This window comes from Schistocerca nitens, chromosome 4 (assembly GCF_023898315.1).
Source record: "Schistocerca nitens isolate TAMUIC-IGC-003100 chromosome 4, iqSchNite1.1, whole genome shotgun sequence".
Taxonomy (NCBI): Eukaryota; Metazoa; Arthropoda; class Insecta; order Orthoptera; family Acrididae; genus Schistocerca; species Schistocerca nitens.
The window spans coordinates 763,835,386-763,861,816 of NC_064617.1; the positions used below are offsets into that span (position 1 = coordinate 763,835,386).

At 37.9% G+C, this 26,431-nt stretch overlaps 1 protein-coding gene across 3 annotated transcripts in view; it reads left to right on the forward strand.

Moving 5' to 3' along the window:
* LOC126253080 (methionine--tRNA ligase, mitochondrial) overlaps positions 1–26,291 on the forward strand; it is a 123,546-nt gene extending 97,255 nt beyond the window's left edge. Inside the window, exons 6-7 of one of the 3 annotated variants that reach the window (XM_049954178.1) lie at positions 24,731–24,922; positions 25,084–26,291. In XM_049954178.1, the coding sequence (XP_049810135.1) occupies positions 24,731–24,922; positions 25,084–25,436 (545 nt within the window). In that variant the 3' untranslated portion in view covers positions 25,437–26,291. The remainder of the gene's footprint in view (positions 1–24,730; positions 24,923–25,083) is intronic. The other 2 variants (XM_049954177.1, XM_049954179.1) reach the window with 2 other exon arrangements.
* The last annotated feature ends 140 nt before the right edge of the window (positions 26,292–26,431 follow it).

Sequence of the window (26,431 nt, forward strand, 5' to 3'; positions counted from 1 at the left end):
GGGCTACTATTCCTTTGAGAGGAAATTCTGAAGGCAATATTGGTGAGGTATGGGCGATATTTCAAAAAGGAATTATTATTTAGAAGATACATGTGCTTCAGGGTGGTTTGCTCATTTTCGTAGCTGAAGTGTTCTTCTTTAACCTGTGCATAATTTCTGTTTCTTCTAATAAAGTAAGGATCTGGCCTTGATGGTGACAGTGAAGGATATTCAAATTGATATTTATGTCACCAATAGAATTCCTATAAGTTTTCAAAAGACTAGATGAAGTGGGTATAGAATTATTAAGGTCCTGATCACATGTTAAAACTGCGTCCCTTCTGACTGATCTAGAGGTACTGAAAATCATTACACTAAATTCAATAAAAGCGTGAGCCCATATGGCAGTTGTGTATCCTAGCTTCATGGTGCCTATATTGAAGACTTGTTTTTTTTTTGTGTAAAAAAAAATTCCGTTATGACATCAGCTTTTTTGAGCCATCAGCCAGCTTTATCTGAAATAGTACCTAAATAGGGTATTTTACAGCATGAGTTACAGGCAATGTTCCTTATCAGTTGGTGTCAAGGTAGTCCCATGGTGATCACTGTGAAGTCCTTTATGTTGCATTTATTGGATAAGGGTGTCCCCAGCATAATTTGGATAGCCATTAGAACTTGTATTGTACTTGATAATTTCAAGTACATTTTTGTATTCCTGTTCATCAAAGGGTACTTTGGTAACACAGCACGTCATTGCATATGACACAGCCATCTTGTATTTCTATGAGTGCTTCAATGAGCTGTGAATTATATTGTCAGTTGTAGTCTCTTTCCTAAAAATGTGACGGAGTGAGGTGGCACAGTGGTTAGCACACTGGCCTCGCATTCGGAAGGACGACAGTTCAATCCTGTGTCCGGCCATCCTGATTTAGAATTTCCGTGATTTCCCTAAATCACTTCAGGTAAATGCCGGAATGGTTCCTTTGAAAGGGCACGGCTCTAATCTGATGAGACCGATGACCTCGCTGTTTGGTCTCCTCCCCCAAACAATCCAATCCCCCCTAAAAATGTGACTGGTAATCTTTCTGATTTACAAATCTACAAACCATAAAGTAAAATTATTTTGGCACTCTAACATAAATTGAATGTTGGTGTGTATTGTGTTCAGATCTTGGTGGAACTGCTGTACTTCTTGTTTAGTACCACTGCAGTAAGCTGTCATCAGTGTCATGGAAAACCGTATACTGTAAAATCAAAGTAAAAACAATTACAAACAGAAACTGTCTTTAGGCCTCATTTTGCTAGATCACTTACAACCTAAAATATGTTCACTTTTTACAGTTTTTCAGTAAACAAAACCTACTGATGATGACACAGAGGTGTCGAAACATGTTGTGTAGCAAGAAGAAACAGTATTTCACATAAAAGGCGGAACCTGTATCGAGTGATTTACAGTTTTTCAGTAAACAAAACCTACTGATGATGACACAGAGGTGTCGAAACATGTTGTGTAGCAAGAAGAAACAGTATTTCACATAAAAGGCGGAACCTGTATCGAGTGATTAAAAATCATTTTGCAGATCAGTAAGATTACCAGTCACAGTTGTAGGAAAGTGACTAAAACTGACAGTATAATTCACAGCTCATCAAATCATCTGCAGAAATATAAGGTGGCTGCGTCATGTGCAATGATGTACGGTGTTACCAAAGCACCCTGTAATGAAAGGAATACAACAGTGTACTTGCAATTATCAAGTACAATAATGCGAGTTCTGATGGCTACCAAATTTTACGCTGCAGATGCCCTTATGCAGAAAATACAACATAAAGGACTTTCTGGCGGTCCCTCCTGCTTTTACTTCTTCGTTTGTTGATTGTCCTCACTGTCAATGTACTGCATTGCTACACTGGCTGAAAAATGTGTGTTGTGGATTCCAACACTGACTACTGTAAATTATGTAGCCAACAGGTGCACAGTTGTGTGTCACAGTACTTTAACCCAGATAACCCTGACGTCCTTCTGGAAGGGCGTTGTAACTCACTGTTGAAATTATTTATTTTTGCGAATAACGCATTGTTGCAACGGACTGTGACGCATTGTTATATGAAGTAGGCAGAGTCAGTTGCACGCTGTGACAGTCAGATTGACGCTGTCGTTCATAGTGAGTGAGAAACTGTGTCTTGAAAATAGGGCCGATTTTACCATGGACAAACTGACTGACCTTGTCATCGATGGGTTTGTATATTTTCCTTCATATTGCATCAATAATTCTGAAACTTGTCATATAATATCTTAAAGAATTAACCTATATTATTTATGGGCTCATATTACGATTGAAAGTTTTCATCAGTTGTAATTCAATAATGTTTTCAACCGTCCTTCCAGAAGGACGTCAGGGTATATGTTGTCATTTTGTATTCACAGAAAACGATGTACGCTTATGGAACTTTTGGACTTGTTAGAATCAAAAGATGGGAAATACCTAATACTGGTGTGAATGTAACATTACACCCTCGTCTATATTCAACTGATGACATAACAGATGAAGATTCGGGTGCTGAAGAAAATCCAAGTGTAGATAAATTACCAGCAAGTCAGCTCAATGCTACTGCGCTACATGACCTAAAAGAGAGGGGCGTGGAAGCAACAGGAACAATAAGAGGAAACAGAGCTAAGAATTGTACTCTATCGTTTGTAGATAAAATGATAAAAGAAAATAGAGGATCATATGAAATTTGTTCCCACCCAGCATCCGGGATTTCCATTGTACGTCGGAATGACAACAATGTTGTTACTGTAGCCACCAACTTTGACAGAGTGCAACCGCTACGCTCTGTAGCAAGATTTTCCAGGGAACAAAAGAAAAGGATTAGCATGCTTCAACCTAACTTATTACAATCCTACAATACTCATATGGGAGGCATAGATCGAACTGACCTAAATGAATCCCTATATAGATGCTCTATAAGAGGGAAAAAGTGGTATTTCCCGATCATTGCACATTTTATAGACATTTGCAGAGCAAAATTCCTGGGATCTTTACAAGCACAACGAATAACCCATAGATCATCTGACATTTCGTCGTCGAATTGTCACTGCAATTCTTGAAAATAACAAAAGGGTCACTACCAGCAGAGGATATCCCAGTAAGAGGGCGAAACTAGATTCTAGATTTGATGGAAGAGAACATTATGTTGCTGAATTACCAACGGACGAGATAACGAAGAAGAAGAAGCAGCTGAAATGTCGAAGTTGCCACAAAAAAAAAACTACTACCATGTGCATAAAATGTGACAAATCACTTCATGTTTGTTGCTTTTTGTCTTATCATACTAGTTCATAAAATATGTGTATAGGTTATTTTCTTTGTTTTTTGTATTTATTATCTGTTTTAGCCCATAATTCAAATTTATTTATGTTTATTTGAAAGTATAAAAACCAAAACAAGTTAATTGTGCAATGTCATATACTTTAAAAACATGTTCCCTCATTGTCCTGACGTCCTTCTAGAAGGAAATACTAAATAAAAATAAATACCCAAAATTGTTTTTACTTTCTTCCTTACAACCTTGTGAATGAATGTATATAAGATATAAATCAATTTTTGAAAAACAAATAATTCAGGACTATCTGGGTTAAATTTCACTGTTCACAAATGACCGCCCCCCCCCCCCCCTCCTCCTCCAATCATACACAGTTATATGGCCAGTGCACTATTGTTTAAACTTTCCATAAGCCTCATTAATAGTTTGCAGGGGAAACTCCACATGCTGCTATTATAGTTTGCTGTTGAACAGCTACGAGCCATAAAACCTAACCACAAAGTTCACAGTTCTTGAAGAATAATCAGGCACGTATGGACCAGACACTGTCAGTGTTTTTACACATGGCCTAATTGTTTAACACTTATTCAACAGTTAATTTGAAGCATTGTTGTTGTTGTTGTAACATGCACAGGTTACTTATCTGAAACTCGGCCGTGGACTGACTGTTTTTATGACCAAAAATCGGGCCCTTATATAGCGTCACAATAATAGGTGCTGAAACTATACATTGTTTATAGTTAAATTTGCAGAAATTACAATTAAAACATTACTCATTAAATTAACTGACTGCCTACTGCAAGGTTTAGGCTGAATTATTTGTTTAAATCATGAAATACACAAATATATTTATGCAAATAATACTTTTGACAAAACTGTACATGACTTTGGAATTAATGAAGGGCTGGTTTTGCTAACATGCTTTTGAATAGAGCTAAATAGATACTTTAAGATTACCAGTACTTCGTCTTCCAAATGTTTATAATTAGTATAGAATTTATATTGGTTTACATGTCAACAATAGAATTTACGTTACGAAACAATTACTGATTTCACCCTATATTAAAGGATACTAACTAGGAATAGTCAAAATAAATTAGAAAATCAATTACATACATAAAACTAAGAACAAAATTAGACATGATGTTATTTACTTTAAAACTGAGGGCCAATCTTTCTCTTCCATAGAAATGCAGATTATATTCACATATGTTAATGATAATTAATTCAAAATTGAAAAAACGAATTTAAGGAGGCAGATGGCAAAACGAGGGGAATTAAAATTACCCCTGCTTGCTTTGTCACAACTTCATAGTGATCATCATGGGATTACCTTTACTCCCATTGATAAGGACATTCCCTGTAATGCATACAGTAAAATACAATGGAAAATCCAGGATGGAATGTAACAATATAATGAGAAGGATAGTTGTTCCATGCCATATTTATTATAGCTGCTGAGTCGCAGAAAGGCACAACAAAAATACTGTCAGAAAGTTAGGTTTCAGCCAATAAGGCCTGTGTCAAAAGTAGACACACACACACACACACACACACACACACACAACTCGTACACATGTGACCAGTCTCTGGCAGCTGGAGCCAGACTCAGGCTCCAGCCACCAGTCTGTGATCATATGTGTGTGAGCTGCATTTGCGTGAGTGTGTATGTTGTCTACTTTGGACAATGACCTTGCAAAGCTATCTTTGCAACAGTCTTTTTGTTGTGCCTTTCTGTAACTCGGTATCTCTATTATATTGTCACGTAGAAGGTGTAATTAGATGAACAACGAACACTAACTTCACTTAATGAAGGTTTATTCAGCACTTGCACATACAAGAGCGCCGAGCAAACTGCCTCCAGTCAGAACACATACAGCATATATACAGCTATAGAACATTCCAGTACAGTGATCCTTGACATTTGCAGATACTTCTAGAATGTACTCGAACCGAATATAGAAATTAAAATTGTACAGTCCAGGTGAGTTTTGAACTCACGATCATCCATGCCACAGTTTAGTACCATAACCACTACACCAAGGTGCTACTCAGTTTCTTCTGCGACAATATGGTGAGTAGCAACTATACTTTTCATTATATTGATACAGTAAAATGCCCTATTTCAGATAAAGTTGGCCAATGGCTCAAAAAGGCTGGTGTCACAGTGGTGTTTTTTATACCAAACAGATTACAGACACCATGACGCTAGGATCCACAACTGCCACATTCACTCAGACATTTATCAGATTAAGTGTAATGATTGTCATTACTTCCATATCAGTGAGATGGGCACATTTTTAACATCTGATTCAAGGGACATGGGACTGTAACAATTTTACGTCCGCTCTATCTAGTTACTTGAAAATTTATGGTTACTCTACTGGTGACATAAATACCAATTTGAGTATCCTTCATTGTCATGATACAGGCTGTGTTCTTAATTTATTAGAAGAAATTATGTACAGCTTAAATAAGAAAGCTTCATCTGCCAAAATGAGCAAACCACCCTGAAGCATAAGCATCTTCTAAATAATTATTCCTGTTTGAAATAGCACTCATATCTCACCAATATTCCACTCAGATTCTCTTCTCAAAGGAATAGTATATTTCTTTTTATCCCTTTGATTTTAGCCACCCTTTTGATACTCTTTTTCCTTTGTGGATACTAAATGTCATTATGTTTATTTTATTTTTATCCAGCTTGCCACTACTGTGTTCATTTGTAGCCGTTTCATATTTTTAAAATTTAATATGATTTTTAGTAGATGGCTGGGCACTCTCACTGTTTATGCCCAAGTACATAATTTCTACTTATTTTATCTTGTGCTGACGTACATTCAACCATCTTATGTTCCCTTACTTATTACATATTCACCATTTGTTGATGTTCAGGATGGTCATTCAGCTCTTATGTTATCCGCCAGTAGGTGGCTTCATTTCCCCACCTACAGATGTGCCAACTCTCCCAATTCAGGCGGGAGACTCCTGATTTTTCCTTCTTCCTCCCGATCTCCTGACAGTGAAGACCTATCTCCCGATATTCAGACCAGTTTCAATACTTTCTTTACTATTTGAAAATCCTGCGCCTTTGATATATTGGTGGATGACAAGGTATGGCTGCTACTTGTTTATGTTAACTTGGTAGATTGGTGCGGTGGCTGTCGGGAGCGGCAGTAGGTGTAGCTCGCGCTTCATATCTACAAGGAAGTAAGGAACTTATCATTGGCAACGTTCGGAGACAAATGAATATCTTTCAACTAGTGCCAATTTCCTCCGCTTCTGGTAGCACCAGTGCAATCATAAAGTTATTGTGGACAAGGAGTAGTCGATAGTTGTTCCAAGCGAAGTGATTAGCATTGTTGTGTCTAAAAGGCAGTGTTGCCAAGTTAGGGGATTTCCCCCTAAATTTAGGGGTAATTAAGCTGCCTAGGGGGAAATTAGAGAGATAAATGTTTCACGGGGAAAAATATTTAGGGTTACTACCCTCCCCCATGAACCATAGACCTTGCCGTTGGTGGGGAGGCTTGCGTGCCTCAGCGATACAGATGGCCGTACCGTAGGTGCAACCACAACGGAGGGGTATCTGTTGAGAGGCCAGACAAACATGTGGTTCCTGAAGAGGGGCAGCAGCCTTTTCAGTAGTTGCAGGGGCAACAGTCTGGATGATTGACTGATCTGGCCTTGTAACATTAACCAAAACGGCCTTGCTGTGCTGATACTGCGAACGGCTGAAAGCAATGGGAAACTACAGCCGTAATTTTTCCCGAGGGCATGCAGCTTTACTGTATGGTTAAATGATGATGGCGTCCTCTTGGGTAAAATATTCTGGAGGTAAAATAGTCCCCCATTCGGATCTCCGGGCGGGGACCACTCAAGAGGACGTCGTTACCAGGAGAAAGAAAACTGGCATTCTACGGATCGGAGCGTGGAATGTCAGATCCCTTAATCAGGCAGGTAGGTTAGAAAATTTAAAAAGGGAAATGGATAGGTTAAAGTTAGATATAGTGGTAATTAGTGAAGTTCGGTGGCAGGAGGAACAAGACTTTTGGTCAGGGGATTACAGGGTTATAAATACAAAATCAAATAGGGGTAATGCAGGAGTAGGTTTAATAATGAATAAAAAAAATAGGAGTGCGGGTTAGCTACTACAAACAGCATAGTGAATGCATTATTGTGGCCAAGATAGACACAAAGCCCATGCCTACTACAGTAGTACAAGTTTATATGCCAACTAGCTCTGCAGATGATGAAAAAATTGATTAAATGTATGACGAGATAAAAGAAATTATTCAGGTAGTGAAGGGAGACGAAAATTTAATAGTCATGGGTGACTGGAATTCGTCAGTAGGAAAAGGGAGAGAAGGAAACATAGTAGGTGAATATGGATTGGGGGGAAGAAATGAAAGAGGAAGCCGCCTTGTAGAATTTTGCACAGAGCATAACTTAATCATAGCTAACACTTGGTTCAAGAATCATAAAAGAAGGTTGTATACCTGGAAGAATCCTGGAGATACTAAAAGGTATCAGATAGATTATATAATGGTAAGACAGAGATTTAGGAACCAGGTTTTAAATTGTAAGACATTTCCAGGGGCAGATGTGGATTCTGACCACAATCTATTGGTTATGAACTGCAGATTGAAACTGAAGAAACTGCAAAAAGGTGGGAATTTAAGGAGATTGGACCTGGATAAACTGAAAGAACCAGAGGTTGTAGAGAGTTTCAGGGAGAGCATAAGGGAACAATTGACAGGAATGGGGGAAAGAAATACAGTAGAAGAAGAATGGGTAGCTCTGAGGGATGAAGTAGTGAAGGCAGCAGAGGATCAAGTAGGTAAAAAGACGAGGGCTAATAGAAATCCTTGGGTAACAGAATAAATATTGAATTTAATTGATGAAAGGAGAAAATATAAAAATGCAGTAAATGAAGCAGGCAAAAAGGAATACAAACGTCTCAAAAATGAGATTGACAGGAAGTGCAAAATGGCTAAGCAGGGATGGCTAGAGGACAAATGTAAGGATGTTAGAGGCTTGTCTCACTAGGGGTAAGATAGATACTGCCTACAGGAAAATTAAAGAGACCTTTGGAGAGAAGAGAACCACTTGTATGAATATCAAGAGCTCAGATGGCAACCCAGTTCTAAGCAAAGAAGGGAAGGCAGAAAGGTGGAAGGATTATATAGAGGGTTTATACAAGGGCGATGTACTTGAGGACAATATTATGGAAATGGAAGAGGATGTAGATGAAGATGAAATGGGAGATTATATAATACTGCGTGAAGAGTTTGACAGAGCACTGAAAGACCTGAGTCGAAACAAGGCCCCGGGAGTAGACAACATTCCATTAGAACTACTGATGGCCTTGGGAGAGCCAGTCATGACAAAACTCTACCATCTGGTGAGCAAGATGTATGAGACAGGCAAAATACCCACAGACTTCAAGAAGAATATAATAATTCCAATCCCAAAGAAAGCAGGTGTTGACAAATGTGAAAATTACCGAACTATCAGTTTAATAAGTCACAGCTACAAAATACTAACGCGAATTCTTTACAGACGAATGGAAAAACTGGTAGAAGCGGACCTCGGGGAAGATCAGTTTGGATTCCGTAGAAATGTTGGAACACGTGAGGCAATACTAACCTTACGACTTATCTTAGAAGAAAGATTAAGAAAAGGCAAACCTACGTTTCTAGCATTTGTAGACTTAGAGAAAGCTTTTGACAATGTTAACTGGAATACTCTCTTTCAAATTCTGAAGGTGGCAGGGGTAAAATACAAGGAGCGAAAGGCTATTTACAATTTGTACAGAAACCAGATGGCAGTTATAAGAGTCGAGGGGCATGAAAGGGAAGCAGTGGTTGGGAAAGGAGTGAGACAGGGTTGTAGCCTCTCCCCGATGTTATTCAATCTGTATATTGAGCAAGCAGTAAAGGAAACAAAAGAAAAATTCGGAGTAGGTATTAAAATTCATGGAGAAGAAGTAAAAACTTTGAGGTTCGTCAATGACATTGTAATTCTGTCGGAGACAGCAAAGGACTTGGAAGAGCAGTTGAACGGAATGGATGGTGTCTTGAAAGGAGGATATAAGATGAACATAAACAAAAGCAAAACGAGGATAATGGAATGTAGTCAAATTAAATCGGGTGATGCTGAGGGGATTAGATTAGGAAATGAGAAACTTAAAGTAGTAAAGGAGTTTTGCTATTTAGGGAGTAAAATAACTGATGATGGTCGAAGTAGAGAGGATATAAAATGTAGACTGGCAATGGCAAGGAAATCGTTTCTGAAGAAGAGAAATTTGTTAACATCTAGTATAGATTTAAGTGTCAGGAAGTCGTTTCTGAAAGTATTTGTATGTAGTGTAGCCATGTATGGAAGTGAAACATGGACGATAACCAGTTTGGACAAGAAGAGAATAGAAGCTTTCGAAATGTGGTGCTACAGAAGAATGCTGAAGATAAGGTGGGTAGAATGCGTAACTAATGAGGAGGTATTGAATAGGATTGGGGAGAAGAGAAGTTTGTGGCACAACTTGACTAGAAGAAGGGATCGGTTGGTAGGACATGTTTTGAGGCATCAGGGGATCACAAATTTAGCATTGGAGGGCAGCGTGAAGGGTAAAAATCGTAGGGGGAGACCAAGAGATCAATACACTAAGCAGATTCAGAAGGATGTAGGTTGCAGTAGGTACTGGGAGATGAAGAAGCATGCACAGGATAGAGTAGCATGGAGAGCTGCATCAAACCAGTCTCAGGACTGAAGACCACAACAACAACAACAACAACAACAACAACAACCCTCCCCTCCCCGCCTCTCCGCTCGACAATTTCATTTGTGACTCCCTTTTACCACCCCACTACCCCGCTTGCTTACCCGACGGTGTGATAAATTATTTAGAGGAATTTGAAGTGCAATATAGGGGGAAACGGTGTGTGAGGGTTGGCATCACTGCTACAAGACCATTCTCGAGAACGTAGGATTTATTTATTTATTTATTTATTTATTGTTCCGTGGGACCACATTAAGGAGAAGTCTCCATGGTCATGGAACGAGTCAATACATGAAATTATAACACGATTGTAGAAACAGATAAAATGAAATATAAGAAACATATTCGGGCGACAAGTCGTTAGTTTAAATAAAGAAAATCAATAATGTAACACTGGAATTTGCTTAATTTTTTAGCTCTTCCAGGAGCTCCTCGACAGAATAGAAGGAGTGAGCCACGAGGAAACTCTTCAGTTTAGACTTAAAAGTGTTTGGGCTACTGCTAAGATTTTTGAGTTCTTGTGGTAGCTTATTGAAAATGGATGCAGCAGAATACTGCACTCCTTTCTGCACAAGACTCAAGGAAGTGCATTCCACATGCAGATTTGATTTCTGCCTAGTATTAACTGAGTGAAAGCTGCTAACTCTTGGGAATAGGCTAATATTGCTAACAACAAACGACATTAAAGAAAATACATACTGTGATGGCAATGTCAAAATTCCCAGACTATTGAATAGGGGTCGACAAGAGGTTTTCGAACTTACACCACACATAGCTCGAACAGCCCGTTTTTGAACCAGAAATACCCTTTTTGAATCAGTAGAATTACCCCAAAAAATAATACCATATGACATAAGCGTATGAAAATATGCGAATTAGACTACTTTTCGTGTTGAAATGTCACTTATTTCAGATACTGTTCTAATGGTAAATAAAGCGGCATTTAGTTTTTGAACAAGATCCTGAACATGGGCTTTCCACAACAGCTTACTATCTATCCGTACGCCTAGGAACTTGAACTGTTCCGTCTCGCTTATAACATGCCCATTCTGTCTGATTAAAATATTAGTTCTTGTTGAATTGTGAGTTAGAAACTGTAAAAACTGAGTCTTACTGTGATTTAGCATCAAATTATTTTCCACAAGCCACGAACTTATTTCATGAACTACATTATTTGATAATGTTTCAATATTACACACAAGATCCTTCACTACCAAGCTGGTGTCATCAGCAAACAGGAATATTTTTGAATCACCGGTAATACTAGAAGGCATATCATTTATATAAATAAGAAACAGCAGTGGCCCCAGCACCGACCCTTGGGGAACGCCCCATTTAACAGTGCCCCATTGGGACTGAACATCATTACCACTCTCAATATTGCGGAGGATTACCTTCTGCTTTCTGTTCTTAAAGTAGGAGGCGAACCAATTGTAAGCTACTCCCCTTACTCCATAATGTTCTAACTTCTGCAGTAATATTTTGTGGTCAACACAGTCAAAAGCCTTCGTTAAATCAAAGAAAACACCTAACGTTCGCAACTTTTTATTTAATCCGTCCAAAACCTCACAGAGAAAAGAGACTATAGCATTTTCAGTTGTTAAGCCATTTCTAAAACCAAACTGTACATTTGACAGCAAATTATGTGAATTTAAATGCTGCAGTAACCTTGTATATACAACCCTCTCGATAACTTTAGCAAACACCGATGGCATAGAAATGGGTCTATAATTGTCAACATTATCCCTGTCTCCCTTTTTATAAAGCGGCTTCACTACCGAATACTTTAATCGGTCAGGAAACCGACCACTCCTAAGGGAAAAGTTACAGATATGGCTAAGTACTGGGCTAACATACATAGAACAATACTTCAGTATTCTGCTAGATACCCCGTCATATCCACGAGAGTTCTTGGTCTTTAGTGATTTAATTATTAACTCAATCTCCCTCTTGTCAGTATCATGGAGGAGCACTTCAGGTAACAGTCTCGGAACACTTTTTTCTAAGAGCGCTATATGATTCCCTGTTGGGACTAGGTTTCTATTTAGTTTACCTGCTATATTCAGAAAGTGATTATTAAATACTGTACATATATGCGACTTATTAGTAACATGGACATCCCCACTACGCACTGATTCTATATTCTCGACCTGTCTCTGCAGACCAGCCACTTCCTTTACGACTGACCATATGGTTTTAATTTTATCCTGAGACTTAGCTATTCTGTCTGCATACCACATACTTTTTGCTTTCCTAATAACTTTTTTAAGCACCTTACAATACTGTTTGTAATGGGCTGCTGCATTTAGATTTTGACTGTTTCTAACGTTTTGATATAATTGCCACTTTGTTCTACAAGATATTCTTATCCCTTTAGTCAGCCACCCAGGCTGCCTGTTTGTGCTAGTACCCTGTTTTGAACGTTCTAACGGAAAGCAACTTTCAAAGAGCACGAGAAAAGTCTTGAGGAAAGCATTATATTTATCGTCTACTGTATCAGCACTATAAACATCTTGCCACTCTTGTTCCTTGATAAGGCTTACAAAAGTCTGTACAGCAACTGGATCAGCTTTCCTAAAAAGTTGGTAACTATATTTAACATGTGTTGCAGCACAAAAATCTTTTAGACTTAAAATTTGTGCATCATGATCTGAAAGGCCATTCACCTTTTTGCTAACAGAATGCCCTTCTAGTAATGACGAATGAACAAAAATATTGTCTATGGTTGTTCTACTGTTCCCTTGCACTCTCGTTGGAAAGAATACGGTTTGCATAAGATTATATGAATTAAGGAGGTCTACCAGCATCCTTTTCCTTGCACAATCACTTATACAATTAATATTGAAGTCACCACATATAACTAACTTTTTGTATTTCCTATAAAGTGAACCAAGAACCTCCTCTAGCTTTAGCAAAAATGTTGTGAAATCGGAGTCTGGGGATCTATAAATAACAACAGTAAGAAGTTTAGCTCCACTAAATTTAACCACACCTGCACAACATTCAAACACCTTTTCAGTGCAGTACTTTGAAACATCAATTGACTCAAATGGGATACCGTTTTTCACATACATGGCTACTCCCCCACACCGCAAAGAGCTCCTAGAAAAGCTGCCAGCCAACCTGTATCCTGGTAAAGGAAGCCTCTGAATTATCTCCTTATTTAAGAAGTGTTCAGATATACCAATAATTTCAGAGTCAACATCTATAAGCAGTTCACTAACTTTATCTCTAATACCTTGTATATTTTGATGAAATATACTAATTCCCTCATTAATCGGATACCCAAGCTTCGTAGAAAGTGGTTTCTTTGTTAGAGAGACTTCCCTTAAGCAGGAATACCTATCAGCTGACTTCAATCTAAAAAAGGTACAGCTCTAACACCCACAACTACCGGAATTATCCCATGAGTGATCCCACCACCCCCACCTATGCTGTCACCTATAAGTTTTGCCAACCTCCCCTTCCCATACCTGTTGAGGTGCAGGCCATGCCTAGTGAAACCCGTCCTGCTGATAGACTCCACCGACACCACTGAAATGTGACTCATGCCTTCTGTCATCAGCGCACCCATAAGTCTCATGTTATTACGCCTGACGGCTGTATTAAGATGAGGCCGATCGTGACGCTGAAACAGTTCCACGAAATGCACATTCGTGTTGCCAGTCTGAGTGGCTATCTTTTCCAGGTCACCATCTATGTCATACTCCCCATCCCTATCAATACTATTACCAGCCCCACCCACAATCACTACCTGATCCTCTTTAGTAAAATCCCTACATAACCCCCCTATGTTAAAAGTCACCTGAGCCAATCCTGCATTAGGCTTCACAATGCTGGTGACCTGGTACTCACTCCCCAAAACTTCCTGCAACTGCTGGCCTACACCTCTTCCATGAGAACTACCTAGCAGCAGAACCTTCTTCTTTCTCTTAGACTTTGCAACTGTCCTAGCCACCGTAACTGCTGAGGTCTGCTGCATACTTCCTACATCTTTGTATTCTCAGTTCTGTTGCGCGATTTGTGTACTCAGTAGTAGTTGTTGGCTGCGTATCTTGGAGGTGTTGATTATTTTTCGTGCAGAATGGCGAAGAAATATGATGCAGTGTTCAGAAACGTGTATAAGGAAGAGTTTCCGTGTTTAAGTGAATCGAGGAAGGGACAAACTTACGCATTTTTTTGTGTATGTAGATGCAACTTTTCAGTAGCTCATGGCAGGAAATGCGACATTCTTAAACAAGTGCAAACTGAAAACACCAGAGAGTGTCCATAGAACGGAACCAGAAACTTAACTTCTCGTGTAAACCCCAAAATGTAGATTCTGTGACGAATGCCGAGGCTTTATTTACCGCATTTATTGTAAAGCATATCTTGCCTATAAACTGTGCCGACCACGCAGTCGAATCCATTCACTATTGCTACCGATGGTAGTAATAAAACGGACTTTAAGTTATATCCTATTATCGTATCGTTCTTCAACCCTGAACTCCGTGAAATTCAAAATTGCCTACTCTCTGTGCCTAATTTAAAAGGGGATGCCACTGGAGCTAATATTGCTGATCTTCTACTTTCAACTTTACGGGAATTCCGTATTCCATTAAAAAACAGTCTGGCTTTTGGTGCCGATAATGCTCCTGTAATGGTAGGGCTGAAAAAGGGTGTGGCAGGATGTTTGAAGCAAGAAATTGCTAACTTAATCATTGTAGACTGTTCTTGTCACCTAACTAATCTTGCTGCTGAGAAGGAGGTGGCATGTTTGCCTTTAAACATTGAAGAAAATATTATTGACATGTTTTATTATTTGTAAAGGAGTGCAAAGAGGAAAGAAAAATGTAGAAAGTTTCAAACTTTACATGACACAGAAATGAGGAAAATTCTGAAATGTGCCTACACGATGGTTATCGTTGAAAAGATGTTTGGATAGGATTTTGGAACAGTGGGACCCTTTGGTTAGTTTGTTCAAGAGTGAAATTGTAAGTAAGGATTCTGAAGTGGAAACTTTGAAGAATTATAAAATTCCAAAACATACTCAAAATGTAGATGTGTCTACTTCATATCACAAGTCCAAGCACTGTGATAAGATTTCACTACACTCCTCACTTAAAAGAAAAACCCAATCATCAGTTTTACAGAAAACCATTGACACTGTGGACCATGCTTTATCATGTGAGGAACGACTGTTCATGTTTCTGTCATCAAATTTACATAAATCTTTATGCCTTTTCCTTTCAAGTTTTATGCCTGTCTTCGAGGACCCAAATGTAGCTCTTCAGTCAAGTGCCCCACATATCCACTTATTGAGGTCAATTTTGGAGGAACTATTGAAGAATGTGATGGCAAGATTTGTGAGACCACTCATTATTAAAACCTCCAGCTCCCTTATTGATGTAGATTATCACACTCCAGCAAATCAAAAGGATGATTATGATCTGATGATAGGGAATTCTACATTTGATTTGGTGACCACTTTGAAGCCTGAGGAAAAGTCTATATTCTTTAAGTCTGTAAGAAAATGTTTCTTATCATCATGTGATTACATGATACACAAATTTCCATTCAAAGATGAAGTTTTAATGCGTGCAGAAGTTGCAAATATTTCTATAATTGGCAAAGCATCATTTTCCAGCCTTAGATTTTTCATAAACAGATTTTCTAATATTCTGACTAGCGAAAGTGAACACTTAGATACAGAAGTTGATATTCTTCACTCTCAGTTCTGTAACTTTCAGCTGGAAGAAACCAACTTGGCAGCAGAGAGAATTGATGTTCAGTGGGCATTGGTAGGTCAGAAGAAATTGGCTGATGGGGTTCTTCAATATGATAAACTTGCAAAGGTGATGCTGGCTATTTTGTCAATTCCACATAATAATGTGGAATGTGAGAGAACTTTAAGCACAGTTACAAAGACCAAAACTCAGTTCAGGTCCATGCTTTCAGAAAAGTTCAAAAAGGCAAGTGCTTTGAGCAGAAATTTAGTTCAGAGTTTTTGAAAAAGGCTAAGTCAGCTATGGGTGTGGTGAATTACTAACTACTGTAATCAGACAAATTCAGACTGATAAACTATTCAGATTATTTGCTAAGCCTAACATGTACATCCTGTATAAAATTGATTTAAATTTGGGAAAGATGTCTTGCGAACATAAGATGCCATGAAAATGTGGGTTGTGTTACGAAATGAAAACGTGTGATCATTTAACGGTGATTTATTCATGCAAAAACTGTGCTAATGTCAAAACAGAAATCTGATATACGTTAATTTGTTTCCTTGGATCGTAATTTCGAACTGTAGTTCTCTCGAGAGTGCTTCATTTGAATGTGTGTGAATCCAAAGAAACCTGCAGAACTCATCATTCACATTGTTCAGCATGTTGAATGATAAATTATGCAGTCCGAAGGCTCAGGTACGTCCATTATTTAGTATTTACATGCAAATAATAAAGCAAATGTAATTGAATTGTTACATTTATTGAATTATTGCAACTTTAATCGTCAGGGATGTTTTGTAATTCACAATAGTACACTGCTAAAATTCTCCTGATTTTTCACTTTTGAAAGTTGGCATGGCTGCCCCTAATATGACAGTCACTATTTTTGTACGCAGCTGCTACCACTGTGTTAATTTGTATTGCAGCTGCATGTGTGGCTATCACTTGCCTCTAGCTTAGAGTTCACAGTATGTGGCAGCCACACATTTCATTAAGTTACTTAGTCTGTTCAATGATGTAGTTTTAATATTTCCCTCTCTTTTTCTTGCTTAGGCTGCTCACTTTTTTAGGTTATTTTGTAGCTATAAGGTGTGACATCTGTATCATCTTTCTGCCTAATGCAACTGTACTAGTCTTGTATTTATAGTTGTAGAGTGACAGGATGAATCATTATAACAAACTAGGTTAAGTCTTAAACAATCTCTTATAGCTTCATTTTTTCATGTTGGATTCTTGTACATCTGAAGATGGTCTTGTAACCACCTAAAACCAGTCATGATTTTGAACCAATTTGTTTCTGACGTCTGACGTGGTTAATTGTCTTGTCTTGACTATGTAGACTAGCAAAGTATTACTTTTGAGTAAAAATGCAAAGCTTAACCAGCTTTAAAAAGTGGAATACAATAAAAGTGTACCATGCTTACTAAGAACTGTGTATCTGACAAGGAGAGGACACCTACTCATCATTGCCGAATTCGTCCAAATTTATGGTACATGTAGGGCGTGGTGAGACAAGAAAGTGCCCCAAGTGGAAACTCCAGATGGCCAAGCATTTAGGAAATAAAAGGAATTTTGATACGGATCCATCCCCATGCGCACCTTATTAATTAGGAAGTGGTGTTTGGCTCAGTGGTAAGAGATCAGCTTTCGCATTGAAAGGGTCGTAGTTTTGACTGTGCCTGGTGGTGTTCCTTGGCAATGGGTACACTACTGACATCAAAAACAACCACATCATCATATAGGTTGTTTTATTAATTTACATAAGCGCAAGAAATATAGCATAGGATGATACGCGCGACTGCAAATATTTAAAAAGGGACTGTAGTTAACGTGTACACGGGAACGTTGATTTACATACACGACGTTCCCATGTACGTGTTAACTGCAGTCCCTTTTTAAATGTTTGCAGTCCCACATTTCATCCTATGCCTTACTTTTTGTGATTATAATAATTAATAAAATAACCTATATAATGATGTGGTAATTTGTGATGTCAGTAGTGAATTCATTGCCAAGGAGCACAAAACTATTTGCTACTGGGTGGAATCAAACCTGCGACCCTTTCAATGTGAAAGCTGATCTCTCATCACTGAAAAAAACATGTACCATACTCCCATTACCCGTCGCCTCTCCCATCGTATGCCCCTGCTCACAATCTGGCTTCAGTCTGTGGTCCCACATGAGTTGTGTGTAAATGCTGTCTACTTTCGGTGAAGGCATTGTTGGCTGAAAGCTCACTTTCCAACAGTCTTTTTGTTTGTTGTACCTATCTGTGACTCAGCATCTGTCTTATATGGTGAGTAGCAACTAAGCCTTTGATAATACTGTTGCATCCCATTTTGAAATTTTCATAGTGTGTCTGTATGGATGGATGTGAGATTGAGAGTGCGAATCTAATTTTATACAATATTTTATTCTATCCTTTTGTATCATTTTGGACAATGTAACACCCTCCCCCATCCCCCTACCCACAAACACACTTCTTCTGTAGATTTTTAAACAGTATGGAATAACGACATCATAATGAAAAGTGCAGACACCAGAGGAAATAATAAATGTGGACGGTGAGGGAATTCCAATTTCAATGGATTTGCTTCACCCTATCTACTGGTTCCCAGATGTATCTGTCAGATCCCCCATGTGCCATGTGATTCCTTTAGGTTTACTGATAGCAGACGTGGTTGAAATCTAGTTCTTCAATGAATGACTAAAAGAATATCATTCTGTAGTAGTGGTAACACTACATAACAAAAAATGTAAAATCACTGTCAGTTAAACCAGTTAGACAATATAGGAACCTTTTAAGGTATTCTGCATAGTAGCACTCAAATATTGATGGAAAACTGTATTGAAAAAACTATAAAATTATGGGACAAAATTTCTGGCTATTACTTATTTTCAATAGAATATATATTTAGTGTTGCTGGTTGACACATATAAAAGTAGAAGTACATGACATTATCCCAGCTTTCAGAACAATTAGTCTCTTCCCAAGGAAAGGAAAGTCTCAGGTGGCAGGTCACACAGACTCAAGGATAAGAGAGACCCACTTGTAATGGGAATGAACATAGACTATACACCCTCAATACAGGTGGCTCCCTCTCATCTTGGCATCTGTGTGACCTGCCCTTCCTTTTTAACTTACTATAACTTGGGATCTCTTCTCTTTAAGGAAGGAACTTCTTTTTCTTCTTCAGCATTTGTCAGTCCACTGCTGGGTATAGGTCTCTTCAATATGCTACCATTGTCTTTGATTTTGAGTCACATATTCCGTTGTGTTCCAGCCACCAGCTTCATGTTATCAAGCCATCTCTTTTGTGGTCTTCCAGTGCCTCTCATTTGGTCTCATAGTCTTCAGTGAACAGTTCTAGGAACCCACCTACTGTAATCTTCCCAAGCTATGTTCTCTGTAGTATGTCTGTTACCTCTTTTCTGCTTCTAATAATCTTTGATAAAGTCATACCTGTGAGGGAGGCCCCTATCATCTGTTGCTCCATAGCTCATTTTTTGTGCTGTACTTTCGAGCACTTAGCTTAGTCAAAGCCATACCGGTAGTTTACAGACCATACATTGTAACTAGTAGCATGAACATATTATACACCTTACTCTTCAGGTTATTTGGGACATCCTTGTTGGTCAGAATGAATCTCAGTTTCCTGAATGCTGCCCAGCTCAGTCCTCTTCTGTAAGGAATTTCTGCATTTTGATCATTTTTTCCCTATTTTGATCTCATGCCCAAGGCAGATGTATTTATCAATAGCTTCTATAGAGTGTTTTTCGACTATAATTTTTTGATGGTCTGTGCTTAATATTTTTGCTTTACTGATGTTATTTTACCAGCCAATCTTTGCAGAGATTAGCTTTTGTTCTTGGATCTTACTCTGTAGCTCTTCCAAAACTTCTCATCATTGGCAGAGTTCACATATAAGCCATTGATTTTTATTTCTTTGTTATTCCAGTCTAGTAATATGAATACATCTTTCAATGCAAGGGTGAAAAGTTTTGGAGAGATGGTGTCACCTTGGCAAACTCCTTTGTTGACTGATGATAGGTCTTCATCCACCCTGACTGTCATTGTTGTCTACTCAAGATGTATTTCAGGAGATTTAGGTATCTTGAATTTATCATGGCATTTTCAAGAGCCTTCATGATTGTCCAAATATCCAGAGTCAAAAGCTTTTTGATAATCTGCAAAGGCCAGTTTTATCAAGAAAAAAGGCAAATAGTTTGGATGTGATCCGTAGTCAAAAAAAGTTTTGAAATACAACTTGCTCATCAGGTTGAGAAAAATCCAGGCCTCTTCTTAGATAATTTGTTACAATTTTAGTCAGGAACTTATAAAGCAGTTTTTACATTTTTCTGGTATTGTTCCATCATTGATACTCTTGTTGATTAGTACCCTCACAGCTTCCAGCGGGTTACTTCTACCTACTTCATGTCATTTGTTATCATATCATCTCCAGCGTGAGCAGTGGTTAGTTCCAGTGTTTCTTCTTGTGCACCATTCAGGGATCCTGGGTGGTCTTCTACTTGTATGTACCTGCAGTACTGAAGTATTTTGCCTCATGAAGATAATTAATTACTGGTCAGGTCTCTCACTTCATTTAATAGTTTTTGCATCTGAATTTTCCTTTTGATACAGAAAAATATATTGAGCTATTTGAGATACAGAAACGGTTTTTCTATTCCCCAATGCATGAATTTATGCACACTGAAGAGTCCATCATACGATTATAGCACATATGACAGAAGATTGTTATGCAGTGCATTGTCATTAAAGTGTACAAGTTTGTCATTATAAATATAATCATTAGCTTTTATTGCCATGGCCATTGTAATTGAGAATGTGTACAACTGCGATTCATTTAGCACTATCAAAATAAAATTGTGGTGTGTGACAATACGTGCAAAACCTTGGATGTTTTCTTTTCAGTTCATCTCAAGTCACTGAAAATTGTTCATCTCTGTGTGAAATACTTGATTATCTAATGCAGATTAAAGTTTCAATAGTATTCTAGTAATTCAGCTGTTGGTTTTGAAATACCAATCAACCAAATTTCGTAATACATAGAATTATAATATAGATGGAATTCAAACTAATCTTCGTAATGAACAGAAGAAACTATGGATACACAAGTACCCATCAGTTTAGAGAAAGTATCACAAATGTTCACTTCGAGAAATTAGTTAAATACATAATTTTCTGGACAAGTGGTTATGTTAAAAAATACAAAAACAAAAGTGTGGGACTGTAATATTTCCACTTAACTTACATGCCTTCAAAAATCCAGAAATTTTACAAATAAAAATGTTGTGAACTATGATTGGAAAATGTGAATTTCCCAGAAACATCGATGTATATTCAGAAACCTCCAGAATGAGTGCTGCCTGTTCAGTATTGGATGACTATTAATTCAAGAGATGAATTGTTCTCCCACATTATGGCTGTCTATGAATCTTGGGCTTTTTATATTACTGAGCAGGTCAGACTGCAGTTTGTAAAGGGTGCTACAATAAGAGCATAAAATTTGAATATTAAATAAAACATGGTTTTCTGTAACAAAACATGGTAATATTTGTTGATTTATAATGTAGGCATTGAGAATTTTGTATGCCACAAAACATCAATAAATGGTCATCCCAGCTTTGGTGGCACAGGTGTATTCTTAAGGTAAAATGTTCAATAACAGTTTTGCATAAATGTCATGGTATTTTGGTGATACAATGTCAAATTTTGTCCATTACTGCTTGGGTAGATGTGGGCTTTTTGGCATCAACCTGAGACTTCAGAAAACCCACAGAAAGAAGTCCTTCTGAGTGACTCACAAGATCTTGGCAGCCAATTCAGGTCACCAGAACAGGAGATAACACAATCAGCAAAAGACTCATGCAAAACTGTCAATGTTTTACAGGTTGTGTGGCAAGTGACACAGACCTGCTAAAACCAAATGTCTTCAGGAGCAATATTTTCCCATTAAGGAACAAAGAAATGGGTTATCATGTTACAATAAAGTTCACCATATACCATTATTGGTTGACGTGCCTTGTTTTCAAATAAAAAGTGTCCAATAATTCCTCTAGACCATTATGCACACTAAACAGTGACACATTGGGAATGTGTTTTTTCCCTCATTAATCATTTGTGAATTTTCTGATTGTCAAACATGGTAGTTCTGCTTATTAATAAAACCATCGAGGTGGAAATGGAACTCATTTGCCCAAAAAATTGGCATTCAGTTCCTGTTATCTGATGATCCACTTGGTGAATTCTCTTTGCTGTTCATGGTCTACTGAGAGAAGTTGTTGAGTAAATTGGATGTTGGAAGCATGGAGATTGCAACCACTCCCATGCTTTTTTAATAGTTCTCTTCGCTATTGAACCAATGAGAAAAGATGGGTGTGACTACATTCAGTTCTACCATATGCCTAAACTGACCTATGCACTGCTTCCAATGCTTCTAGTAATATACATCTGCTATACTTAAATTTTAGGCATGCCTATCATTATGGAATATTTTTAATGGCATTTGAGTTAACACTTGTATGATCGTTAAAGATTCCTCTACCTACACATTATTCCATTGGATTTGTATAGTATTCTTAAGCCTCACATTTACAATTTTATTGTTGTTGTTGTTGTTATCCAGAAGGTTGTTTGGCTAGGCAATGAGTTGAACATTTCTTATGTTGGTGGAATATAGGACCGACTTAAAAAGAGTGAAGCTAACCAGAGTTGTAAGCTAATTATCAGTTTGTCAATTCCATTATAGTTTGATATCCATCTGGACAGAAAGAACTTGTTCTTTGGAGTAAAGTCTAATGTGTGAACATTTATCATATGTTGCTGTTGTGCTATAACTGTAATCATAAAATGGTGAAACTGCGTAAACAGGTTTCCTGTCACTCGGCACTAGTTACCCTGAATTTCAAAAATGGAAATTTGCTCTCCAACATATTCTCACATTCCACCACCCTCCTGAGATTAATCTCTGCTAATAAACTCTCCACATTTATTTATATTTTTAATTGGTAGTATTTCCTTCCGAGCATAACTATTTACCCTCTTTCTTTTGTCTGAAGCTGACACAGTGCTTAAGCCTTTGTCACCCGGACTGTGCTGTCGACCATTAACAATGAGCGTGCCAAGTTCAACGTGCTGCTGAACGCTCAGGAACGATGCGACTTGTGCATACGGTACATGGGCCCCAACGTGGTATACACGATCGCAATGCACTCCAGCGGCAGTTTTGGGATGTTTCTAGTTCATAAATCACACTGTTTATTCAACAGGTGCTTGTAAAATTCCCACGTTAGCTCTATTAAAATGCACATTTACTCCATTGTTCATATCCTAGTCACGTTGTTCTATATGTAATATAGACAAATAAAAACTTCAATATCGATGTACATGTTTTAAGACAAAAAGGAAAGTACCATGTCCAATCAGTAAGGACACAGGCTTATAAAAGTTCCATTACAAACAGTGTGACACAAACTTGCAGTAGTTCTCCACATAAGATAAACAATATTTTATCTTTCCCACATTTTAGTAAAATCATAAGATCATTCTTACTTGATCATTGTTCCTACCCAGTAGCAGAATCTTTACAACATGTAAATTACGAAACTCAAAAGAAAAAGGAACAAAATATCTTTATACAAGTAACGCAAGCTGTCCTGTGGATTAAGCCAATCGAACAAACTCACTCCTCAAACAAAGGTGAACTTATATTTACGTAACATCAAATATTGTAGAATATACTTACATTAAACTACTAATTATGCATCAGAACGTACTATATACGCGAATGTTAGGAAAAAAATATTTAGACTTGGTGAGACGCGAACCATCATCAGATCAATTATCTGGTCATGAATCATCAATGCTACTCACTATGCTAAAGTGACAATAATTCATTAATGGCCAATTTTAATATGTTGCCACTTGCTAAATGCTTTAATCATAGCTATGTTACTAACTGAAATTTAATTATAACAAATTGTACCAAGAACAATGTGTTTTTTGGTGGATCCTCAGTGTGTCGCTGCTTTCAAATGACACTCTCATAATACGCAAGTTACAATAATTCTTTTACCATGAATATGATGTCTCTCATTATTTTATTGCAACGAATCGTGCAGTTAACAACGGGTTTTCGAGTGATTCTCAATTTGCTGGTGCTCAGAAACAACAAATATATGCATAGGCTTGAACTGTATGCCAATATGGTGGCTCACAGCTCAATGCTGAAGGGAGATGGCGTGCATGTAATGTAGGTGGCATTGTGCCATTTGATTGGTCAACGCTCAGACACATGCTCAGAATATCTAACATGCTAGATATTGCTCTGTACGTTTGGAATTACTCCCGAACGTGCTATTTCACACTATGATGTCAGAAACTCAGCACGGTCAGCGCTAAATGTTCGGATGCGTGTTCTGTGTGCCGACGGCTTTACCAACATTTTTACTTTGATCTCCTATTCCCTCTGATGCTTTCCATTTCACCTTTGTTGTCGTGTCTTTCCACGTTCACACAACAGGATAGTTCCTCCTAAGCTGAGGTTTGAGTGACCTGCTCTCCTACCCGCTTAATCCCACTTTACTCCCTGAGGAAGGAACTAACAGTTTTGAAAGCTAGAATATTTGGAATTTGGCCTTTCTGACTAGAAGATAAACTAACTTTATCATAACTTCTGTAAGTTTGTGTCTGAAACAGTTACTGGCTGCAAGTCAGTGATTACACACGTTGTCCTTCTGTTTCATTGTTTCATAGCTTTCTGCCAGGTATTAGTGTCTCTTTGGTTATCTCTCAGATATTTTAAAGGAAGTGAATGTCGGTTGTGGCACTGTCTCTACTTGACAATGTGCCGCATTCGTATCATGAATTCTGTTGACTGATTGAATTGTGTATGAATTTCACATAAAGATGTTTTGCTTTTTGCAGATTACAGTACAACAAAGGCTGTGCGCATATTGAATTCTGAACTTGCTGACACACTTGGTAACTTGTTGAATCGATGTTGTGGTATGGCTATTAATCCTGATCAGATATATCCACAATTCTGTGACGACACGTACCGACAGTACTGTGTGCACAATGGAGCTGAGCTAAAAGATAGAGCCACACATTTGGCAGGTGAATATGTGTTGTTATTGTTAGAACATTAAATAGTGTACTACGTAGTTGACCTCTGTGTCATTTTAGGCAACAGTTGCTACAAGGTTAGTTACTTTGTGCCAACTACTATTAATAACGGTATAAATACAACAAAAAATTACTTCATTCTTTTTTTGCAGGTGTGGTTAAAGAGCACTTTGAAGAATTTAATTTTCATCGTGCCATTGACACAATTATAGGAACCTTACATGAGGCAAATCGGTTTTTTGAACTTCAGCGGCCTTGGGAAGCACACAGAGAAAAGCGCAATGCAGCAATTCACATGGTAATGGAAACACTGAGAGTGAGCAGTGTGTTACTGTTGCCAATTGCACCACGTCTAGCAGAACAGGTGTTAGACAGGTTGGGAACACCACCAAGTGCCAGAGATTGGGCAAGCTTACAGACTCTAAGTTGGAGTGGTGGAAACATTGGAGGTTGGAAGCTGGGAACAGATCGTTCAGCACTGTTTAGGAGGCTACAGCTTAAGTAATAAAATGGATTATTAAGTTCTTCCTGCTGCATGTGATGAAGCATTGTTTTAACCTTCACCGAAGTTAAATTGGAGGGGTACAAAGAAAGGGTGACCAGATGCTCATAGAAACAGGCACAATTGCTGCTATTGTAAATGGAAATATTGGGACACACAGTTCTGTTACATTACTGTAACTGTCATAGTAGTTGATTTACAGGGATCCAATTGTTCAGTTGCACAATGAATTTCCTTGTGTGCGATTTCAGATACAAAGTAGATTGTTCATTATCAACAGATGCTGTATTTCTTTGCTTCTTTTTATGAAAAGTAGGCAATAAACTATTATCTTTTTTAAATAAAGGTTTCCCCATAATTGTGGATAACTGTGTGTCAACAGAAAATTGACAACTTGTGATTTTTGTAGACCATAAGGCAATTAAGAGTGGAAAATACATAACAAATAGTTGAAGACAGTGGTACTGTGAGATGAATAGATTGTCACAGGAGAGGAAATCATGCTGGGCTTCAGCAAATCAGTCAGAATAATGATGATACCTTAAATAATATGCTGTCAAGATTTTGATCTGTGTTACCTCAGGTCAAACTATTAAACCATCTCCACAAGCAGACTGTGCAAAAAACAATAAAGGAGTCTCACACTCTACCCATGAGCTTGAAGCCTAAGTGCAGAATTCTGATCTGATTGACTTAAGCAAACTACTTATAATTTAGAGGGGTGTGAAAGTGTACATACATGTTTACAGAAAGATGGGATTCATTTTTAAAAATATATCCAACACCATGGCTTCTTTGATCTTCAAAATTTGGAGGGAAGAAGAATTTAAAGTAAGTTCCTCTTATAGGTTTGTTTATTTAATCATTAGACAGTGAGTTTCCATCTATTTTTTTCTATGTTGTGAGCTTTGTGAAATAAACTTGCTTCAGAGTATCTGTCACTCTGCTGTAACAAGACACTACCCAGTTGCTTACCTTAATCGGTTTTAGTTACTATT